This window comes from Microtus ochrogaster, unplaced genomic scaffold (assembly GCF_000317375.1).
Source record: "Microtus ochrogaster isolate Prairie Vole_2 unplaced genomic scaffold, MicOch1.0 UNK8, whole genome shotgun sequence".
NCBI lineage: Eukaryota > Metazoa > Chordata > Mammalia > Rodentia > Cricetidae > Microtus > Microtus ochrogaster.
This window is the reverse complement of record NW_004949106.1, coordinates 7,641,838-7,651,270: the sequence shown is the minus strand read 5'-3', so window position 1 is coordinate 7,651,270 and position 9,433 is coordinate 7,641,838. Positions and strand designations below refer to the sequence as shown.

General features: G+C 47.3%; 1 protein-coding gene across 5 annotated transcripts in view; it reads left to right on the top strand.

Annotated features, from left to right (window-relative positions):
* Window positions 1-6,449, top strand: part of Myo1b (myosin IB) — a 158,746-nt gene extending 152,297 nt beyond the window's left edge. For all 5 annotated transcript variants that reach the window (XM_013353475.2, XM_005366368.3, XM_005366367.3 and 2 more), the window contains 4 exons: window positions 1,281-1,413; window positions 2,107-2,259; window positions 3,699-3,826; window positions 4,983-6,449. In XM_013353475.2, coding sequence (XP_013208929.1) covers window positions 1,281-1,413; window positions 2,107-2,259; window positions 3,699-3,826; window positions 4,983-5,106 — 538 coding nt within the window. In that variant the 3' untranslated portion in view covers window positions 5,107-6,449. The remainder of the gene's footprint in view (window positions 1-1,280; window positions 1,414-2,106; window positions 2,260-3,698; window positions 3,827-4,982) is intronic.
* Window positions 6,450-9,433: the final 2,984 nt, after the last annotated feature.

Below are 9,433 nucleotides of genomic sequence, written 5' to 3'. Positions count from 1 at the left end.
GATAAAAGGGTTAAATTAGCACAGTTGCCAGGCCCGTTGGGTTTGAATATTCTAATTTGCAGTATTTCTCCCATTAGCTGCTTACTTGAATGCTTGCGTGACTAAATCCAAAGTTGTCTAACATGCTACTGTGTGAGCGCTATGCCAACCAACAGGAAAGCGGTGTGCTTTCTTCAGGAACTGATTTTATTTGTTCTTTTCTTTATACGTCTCAAGTTAGACGCAGCAGCAGCAGCAACAGCAGCAGCAGCAGCCTTCTTAAACATCTCCCACAGAAGACCCTAGAATGGCAGGGGGCCGGGGGTGGACTTAGTGATAGAATGTATCGCTAAGGAAACGGACTAAAATTAGGCTCTTAGCGCTTTTTTTTTATTATTAAAACCACAATTAACTGAACACAAAGTGAGCTTCAAGGCAAGTCCCTTCTGGCGGGGAGGCGGTGTCAGTTTCTGGAGGAGGTGGCCCGCTCTCTTCACCTGAGGGCAACATGGAAGAATGTACTTCCCCGAGCTGTGAAGCAGCAATGCCTCTGGGTGCCTCCCCACGCTGCCGCCATGGAGCTGTAAAGGGTCGGCCACCTACGTAGATTTTTCTTCCCTGAGACGCGCGCACGCACACACACACACACACACACACACACCCATTGTCTCCAGGAGAGCCCACTTGAGCGACCTCTGGGCAGAAGCAAAGGGTTCTGGCTGTGTCTGAGTGCCTGTCATCTCCGGGACATCTTAGTGAGGTGGTCTTGAGTCTCCAGAATCCCATGGGAAAAATCAAGAACTATAGTTTTCCTTTACGTGATTGACAAGCCCTAGGTCTAGCCTGCCCCTGCAGGTCTTTGACTTTCTTACTCTCTGTGCGAAAATGATATTTGTCTTTGGAGCAGGATGGTGGTGATGTCGTTCTTTCTCGTTGGCCTACGTTGTTCACGTGGGTTGGTGTGCCCTGTGTGGGCAGCTGTTAACTTTCTGGTGCCCGTTCCTTCACACAGGGCCCGGCGCTTGACTCTGGCCGTACAGGGTGCTCTCTGTCCCGATCATGACCTTTTTATCACAGCCCCACCAACCAGCTGCCCCCGGCTGCTTTAAAATAGTCTCGACATAGGTTTAGGGCTTCGTTTCTAACCCAGCTCTAAAACGGGTGCTTGCGCAAAGAGTAAAATCAATTGGAGTCACTTTCCTGACTTATTTATTCCCTAAGATCCCCTGGCCTGTTCCCCTCTGACCGTGTCGCCTGTCTGAAGCCATTTCTAAGGTACAGGATTTGTTTCTCCCCTGTAGTGTTGGGCAACCATTCCAAGGAGCTTACCTGGAAATCAACAAGAACCCCAAATATAAGAAACTCAAAGACGCCATTGAAGAGAAGATCATTATTGCCGAGGTCGTGAACAAAATTAACCGCGCAAATGGGAAGGTAAAGGCGTCAACCGCCCGGTGTAGCAGAGTTCTTCTTTCCCTGTTTCTGCTTTAGTCCAGTTTGCATCGCACATTCTAGTAGTGTTGGAATTTGTGGAGGAATCTCCTCTCCTCTAAACGTAGGAAAGGTTCTTCTGTTTCCTGGAATTCCCAGAAATTGAAAATATAAGCGCGGGGGAGATGGCTCAATGGATTAAAAGCCCCTGCTCTGCAAGCGTGAGGACCCGAGTTCAAATCCCAAGCTCCCACATCAAAAAAAAAAACAAAACAAAATAAAAAACTGGCCATGTTGTGGTTGCTTATCACCTCACACCAGAGTGTGAAGATCCTGGGAGCTGGACCCGCCAGCGTAGCAGAAACAGAGAGGTTCAGATCGCTGAGAAGCTCTTTCTCAGGGAAATAAGGAGGAGAGAGGTAGATGACGCCCAGAATCCTGCTCTGCCTCCACGTGTGTGCGCCTGTGTACACGACCACAGAGTCACAGGCATGCTCGCAAAGTTTCATAGCACACATACATGAAGTTTTCAGAATGCATTATTTAAGTGTGTCTGTTTACATAAATATGCCTGCTGAAAAGACAGCAGAATAACATGTTTATTGCTGGAAGTGACTGCTGCTTGATTTGCACGTAGGCGCCATTTTGGAGTGTTTTGGTTCCTTGGTCCTTACATGCTTTTGTGTCTTGTCTCAGAGCACATCCCGGATTTTCCTCTTGACAAACAATAACCTTCTCCTTGCTGATCAAAAGTCCGGGCAGATCAAGTCCGAGGTCCCCCTGGTGGATGTGACCAAGGTCTCCATGAGTTCACAGAACGATGGCTTCTTCGCCGTCCACCTCAAGGAGGTAAGGTTCCCCCAGTGGTCTGACCTGGAAGCCGCTCCTGGCGTCCTTTTTCCCATCTACTGACTAGACGGCCCCGCCTTCCTCGCCCCTGCCTCTCTCTCCGCTGCTGACTTATAAAGCTTGACTGTTTACACCCACGTCTAAAATCTCAGGCTCCGTTTTCAGGAATTGAATTACACGTTCCATGGCTTGCTCACAGGACTTCCAAGAGTAATGCTTGAAGATGTCGTGTTGAGACGTTTGATACTATGTTTCTTCCTGGTGCTGCTTTTGTGTGACAACTTGAAAAATGTAGCCTTTGTTCTTCTTTGCCTTTGTTCTTGTTTACCTTTGACTTGGGAGTTTATCACAGGCTACAACTACCAGAAAACCTTTGCCATTGATTTTGACCTAACTTTTTTTTTTTAATATTTTATGCTTTTTACCTAAGAAGGACCACTGGCTTGAATAGAAAGGCTAAAGTGTAGGCACTGGATTTTTATTTTGATGGCTGGGGCCATGCTATTTGTAACTCTTCACTAATCTCAACTTTAAAATGATTGTATCTACTACATAACATTGGTAGCAGGCTTAACACACACTGTACATACGTGCTTAACAGAGTGATTGTCACACAATTGTCATCACCAAATAAACAGATGTTAGCATCTACTAATACATACAGAAAAAACCCAGAGACTTTCCTTAGCCCGTTCACCCCACCATGGATCTAAATCCAAATGGAGGCATATCAAGCCATAAGAACAGCTGCTCTTAGCATCAGTGACACAAAAGTGACAGCTCGGGGGCGGGGTTTGGAGATCTTCTGCTCTCTTGGCCACGCCCCCATCTAATCCCTGCACAGCTCTCAGCCTGGGACCTCAGCATCCTGTTTGTCCCCCCAAGTCTCGCTGTGACGCTCCGGGCAGCTGAGTGTACTCAGCTGCTCTGGGAGTTTGTTTGAAGGGTTTTTGTTGTTAACTTCCTTAAAAAGAATTGGTTGGTTTTTCACTATTTTGTATAATTATCTATTGTGTGTCTGTTGGTAGGAGTCGGTACAACTTGTGAGAGTCGGTTTTCTCTTTCCACTGTGTCGGCCCCGGGGATCAAACTCTGGTCCTCAAGGCTTTGTGGCAAGCCCTTTCACCCACTGAGTCATCTCACTGGCCCCTGTGTGGCTTTTTAAAACCAAATCACTGAAAGGTTTTTGAAGGGCGCTTTGAGCATGAGTTGTAAGTTGGGTCGTTGCCCGTAAAGCTTGATTATGCAAGCCCAGCACAAACGACTCTTGTAGCTTCTTCTCCAGGGGCCTACAGATTGCTGTTCTGGTCCATGACCAAACTGAGGTATCTAGTCTTGTCCTTGCCACTCATCTGGGGGATGCGCCCCAGCATCAGAGGGTTCCCCTCAAACCCGGGAGCCTTTCCCTCCTCTCTCTGACTCGTGACTTGTCTCTGCAGGGCTCAGAAGCAGCTAGCAAAGGGGACTTCCTCTTCAGCAGTGACCACCTGATTGAGATGGCCACCAAGCTGTATCGTACGACCCTCAGCCAGACCAACCAGAAGCTCAATATCGAGATCTCGGATGAGTATGTCCATGTCTTGTGCAGTACACGCTTCGCTTTCTGCTTTCCTGTTGGGTTTGGTTCTCCAGTTTCATCAACGAACCCAACTAAGAGTGCTTGCCCATTTCCCAGCTGCCCTGACCTGAAGAATCACACAAAAACTATATTAATTTCAACGCTGTTTGGCCCAATGGCTCAGGTGTATTTCTAGCTAGCTCTTACATCTTAAATTAACCCATTTCTATTAATTTATATATCACCATGAATGAGTGCTGGAGAGGTGGCTCCTACTGGTAATCCCTAGAGTGCCAGGAAGGCATCCTGTTCCCTAGGGTTTGCTGGTAAGTCAGTTTCGCATAATTGGTGAGCCGTGAGTTCTAGTAAGAGACCTTCTCTCCAGGGGCAAGGTAGATAGTTCCCAGAGGAACTCTACCGAAAGCTGAACTCTAACCTATGCAGCAAATACCCATGCAGCCGCACACACATGCACAGCAAATACACACACACACACACACACACACACACAAAATAAATAGAACAGTGTATGAATTAGAAGCTGGTGTAATTCACCCCATGAGATGGGATGTGTAAAACACTGCCTTTTAACTGGGGCTCGCATATACATCGGAACCACGGAGTCTTTGCCCTTGTGGTTGCTGTGGGTGCCGGTACCATTAACCACAGGTTTGCTAGGTGAGTCACTCAGGAATGCCCCAGTGCTTTAGGAGGCTGTTCCCCCAGGTCCGTGGGGAAAGGTCCTGAGCCTGCTGATGAGGATATGCAGGCTGAAAAGACCACTGGGGTAGGGTGCCTGTGGGATAGCATTCTGAAAGTCCACATTTCGCGTGTCTGATTCGGCGAAGGTTTAATTTGACCCTTTAAAAAGTTGGCCATGAAAAAATGAGGAAAGGTGGAGCTGCAGCCTGTTAATGTGATGGCCCCACTGAAACACAAAGCAGTGGCTGTTCACCTCACCCTGCTGGAATACAGGAACTTCCTTTCCCTGGGGCTGGTAGATGAGGGTCGTGGGCGTGGCTTGTAGTGGGCGTGGCTTGCAATGGAGGCGGGTCGTGAGTACCTCCCGTGGTCACGGCCCTTTCAAAAAGGGAAGCTGGTGTGTTTACCGCACCCTCACCTGCTTTGTGTGTGCGCCTGAGTGTGTTTGGTTCTCTTCTCCTAGGTTCCTGGTGCAGTTCAGACAGGACAAAGTGTGTGTGAAGTTTATCCAAGGCGCCCAGAAAAACGGGAGCGTGCCGACCTGCAAGCGGAAGAACAATCGGCTCCTGGAAGTTGCCGTCCCTTGAGCGAGGGACGCCTCTGCCCTCCATGGACTTGTCTCTCTCCGTAATAGTGCAATTTGATTTTGTTTTATTTGGGGGCTCGCTGTATGTTTGGGAGTTGTCAAAGGCAAGCTGTTAGAGTCCTTTGGCAAAATTAAAAGTATTTGACTAATCTGTTTTAATTATTGGAATAGTTAATCCTTAAATCCACAGTCTGTCCTGGGAAGGATTTTAGAAACTGACAATGTCCGCTTCCACCTCCTACGTGTTTTCTCCTCAGTTAACGTTCGAGACTTGTGTCCCGTAAACCCACATGTTACCCGTAAATCATTAGCACATGTAAGCGTGAAGAGGGGGCTTACATTCATTTATCAGGTATTTATTGAACGCCTACTTTTTGCTGGGCACTGTGCTGAAACTTAATTCGGAACATTTTTATTTTTAAAACTGTTGCCTTCTGGCTGATTTGTGCTGGCGAAACAATAGCTAAGGAGGTAGAACAGATTGAGGCCAAAGGATACCGCTAGCCATGATGGCATTAGCGGGAACCCTGTAGTGCGATGTAACAGCGGAAGAGAAGCTGGCGGCCCTGGGGGATTGGAGACGCACGATTGGGTGAAATTCCTCTATGTTTTGTTATCTATTGGAAAAAAGAGAAAACTGACATTTAGACGTGCACATTTATTTGTTCAGAAAGCAGAAGTTACTCTGACTTGAGGGATGGTAACTGAAGCGGAATGCTTCGTTGCGGTTCCAAAGAAGCACGGGATGGGACTCGAGAAGCCCACGGCGCTTTCACGGAGTCGGCAGCGCAAGAAAAGGCTGAGAGCCGTTCCCAGCGGCAGACCTTCTCTTCGATGTGCAATAAAGCATCCAGGATCGCCTTTGGAAGTTTTATTTATAATATACATTTTTTTTTTTTTTGTATGAGAGAGGTTCAGGGTGTGTATTTTAGTCAGAGATCAAAATTAGAATTAGTTTTCAGGGCTTCTTTTTGTTGTTATTGTTCTTTAAAATTGACAGTAAGAATTCACTTTGGAAACCACATTTGAAATTCTGGAATCAAACTGTTTCTTATTTGGGAGGACACTGTATATACATCGGGATTATGTTAAATAATAAAATTGCTCTAAATTTGGTGCCATGTGCTGGAATCACAGCTCTAGTTTTGTATCTCAAGCTATTTTCATATGTGACGTGTCTAACGTGCCACAGAAAAGTTTCCCGTCCGGACATTGTACGGTCTCCATGTTGACGACTTTCACTAATCATTTTGTATCCGTAATCAGCCAATGAGAATATTCTCCGGGGATTTTCTTTTGATTTTTGTACTTTAAAAAAAAAAAATAACCTGATAAAAGAAATTGTCGGGCGTCTCTGTGTTTATTGGTGTAGGTGGAAGAGATGTGTTGTTTTCCGTTCCTGAGGTGCTGAGTTGATAGTTCCTGCTATAGGTGAGCAGGGTGCTCACCGATGTTTCCGACCGTGTATACGTACAGTTACTAACCACACTTAGGACATTCAGGGCATTGCTCGGGGTGAAGGGTCATGAACTTCATTCATTCACTCGCTGCCTGTCCACTCCGTGTCTGCCTCTCAAGGTTACCCCTTCAGCGGCTCTTGCAGTCCGTGACATGTTGGCTTCATGGGAAAGACAGCGTAGTTCTGTCAAAAGCTCGTGTGTCCATGGACACGTTGGTTTCTGCCTTTTTCTCCTCGCAAGACGCCACAGAGAGCAAGTTCTTCTCACAGCGGCACCTCCTTTTGCGTGAGGCATCCCGTGATGTCTCCTCTGGCTAGGAATCACTTCTTGAGTGAAACTCAGCGCAAAGGGCCCATAGTATGAATCCACTTGGTAACTTTTCCCACCACACGCCAGATTCAGAGATGTGATGTTCGTCATGGTGCCTTGTAAGGATAGCGTTGACAGTATCTGCTTTTGTCGCAGAACTCGCTATGTGAACTGGGCCTCTGTCTGCTAGGGAAGTCTTGCTTCCTTCTGTGTGAAGGTGAGGAGTCTGTAAAAACCTGAATTTAAGGAGCGATGAAAGTGGATTATGGAAGTCGTATTTGGAGATTTTTTTAATTAGGTCATTGAACTCTTGCTCTTGGGTTTAGAATGGCCTGTTCCCCAGAGGAACCCAGACGCTGAGAACCACTAAGAGAAATACTGGCATCCCCTTGTTTTTTTTTTTTTTTTTTTTTTTTTTTTTTTGGTTTTTCAAGACAGGGTTTCTCTGTGGCTTTGGAGCCTGTCCTGGCACTAGCTCTGTAGACCAGGCTGGTCTCGAACTCACAGAGATCCGCCTGCCTCTGCCTCCCGAGTGCTGGGATTAAAGGCGTGCGCCACCATCGCCCGGCCCCCCTTGTATTTTAAATGCTTCTCCTGGCTAGCATAATCGTGCACACCTTTAATCCCGGCACCTTGAAGACAGAGGCCACTGGATCTCTGTGAGTTCGAGACCCACAATGAGGCTCTGTTTCAAAAGTAAAAGGCCTCTAGTGTCTGTCCAGAGGTTGTCACTTCGCTGTCACTGGGCCTCAGAGGACGTGCTGGTCCCCTGCAGTGGAAAGGTGCTGGCAGGACTCAAGTTCTTAGGCGTCCTGGGCAGGCCACATGGCCCCAGCTTGTTCCCAAGCGTCACTCAAGATTGCCCAGCCCCCCCAGGTGACTAACAGATGTAACAGATGGGAAAGCAGGCGATGGGTCCCCAAGGCATCGTTACCAGTGTGGGCAGTGTGCTAATGGAGTTACTCCTGACTGATCGCCATCGAACACCCATGAGGAAGGGGCACAGACATAGACATGCTCCGCAAGATTGATTTTGGCTTTGTATGTCAGACTTTTAGCATAGCCCTTTAGAGCCAGAGCCTAGCTATAAGGCCTCCAGCTCATCTGAATGTCCCTGATTAGTCTCCAGAGGGGAGGGGCCTCAATCTGTAACAGCAGCAAGCAGGCCAAGTGGTCAGCGAATCGCAGGCACATACACCCTCTGCCTTGAGGACTCTGAAAGCTAAGACAGTGAGCCGTTTTCCTGTCGCACCGTTACAGCCGTGTGCTGATGGCAACAAAGCTCACGTAATTGAATATCCTCACAATTAGAGCATAGCTCATTAAAACAAATGGAATTCTCGAATCCCTTTGTAATTAATAGGCAAGATATTTTACAACGGGCAAACTTTCAAATGGCCACTCCTCTCTGGGAGGGTTGAGTGGCCTCCTTGCTGTCTCTCTTCTGTTATGTGTTTAGGATGGCTGTGACATTTCTGTAAATACTGCAGCATTGAGACTCACTAAGACAGACACAGGAGAGTGGAAGAGGAGAATCACGGGGCGCTTCTGGCCTGGAGCAAAACAGCCGTAAGTTAACGCCCGTCTGCACATCTGCCACCTCTGCATCTCTGTTCTCTCCAGCCCTTCTCTCTGCTCTCAACAGCCACGAAGGGGAACAAGCCTGTTTCTAGTGCATCTCATCCAGACCTTTGAGGGGCCTGCTATCCTTCCTGGTGTGAAGACCATTTATTAATAATCGTAAATTAGTCACAATGTAGCTGCCTTCGTGTTTCTATGGCTGTGAAGTCACCATGACCACAGCAACTCTTGGAAAACATTTAACTGGGGCTGGCTTCCAGTTCGGAGGCTTAGCGCATTATCATCATGACGGGACATGGCAGCATGTGGGCAGACATGGTGCTGGAGACGTAGCTGAAAGTCGGGAAGGAGCTACATCTGATTCTCACAGGAAGTGAACTGAGACACTGGTCGTGACTTGAGCCTATGTGAGATCTCAAAGCTCACCTCCCCAGTGACGCACTTTCTTGAACAAGTCAATACCTCCTGATAGTGTCACTCCCTATGAGCTTATGGGGGTCAGTTACCTTCACACAACCACAACAGCATAACCATAAATTTCTTATTAACTTTTTCTGCTGTTATGGTGGACAGATCCTCTCAACCCAGTTCCATAAAGTTCAGCAAAAATCCAGCTTCATAACCAAGAGAGATAGTCTTGGCTTATCCGTGCGTTGAAGAGAAAGTGGTCAATGAACTTAACCCCTGTTTACCTAATACCCGGCGACCCCAAAGGCACCAGCTCAACTTCCTATCAGATTTTATGGTCACATAATTTTAGGGGCCCTTTTTCCCCCCTTCCTTTTTGAGGTGAGATTAACAGAGCTGGCATATCCTCTCAAAAGAGGATTTTGAATGCCCTGCACACAGAAAGGTACACAAAGAAGTTAGCACAACCTGTACCCAGAACTCAAAACAGGTCCCAGATACGGCAGAAACTTTATCCCAGTCAAAATCCTCCGCCAAAGTCAACTTTGTCTTTTGATGCACAATAATCTT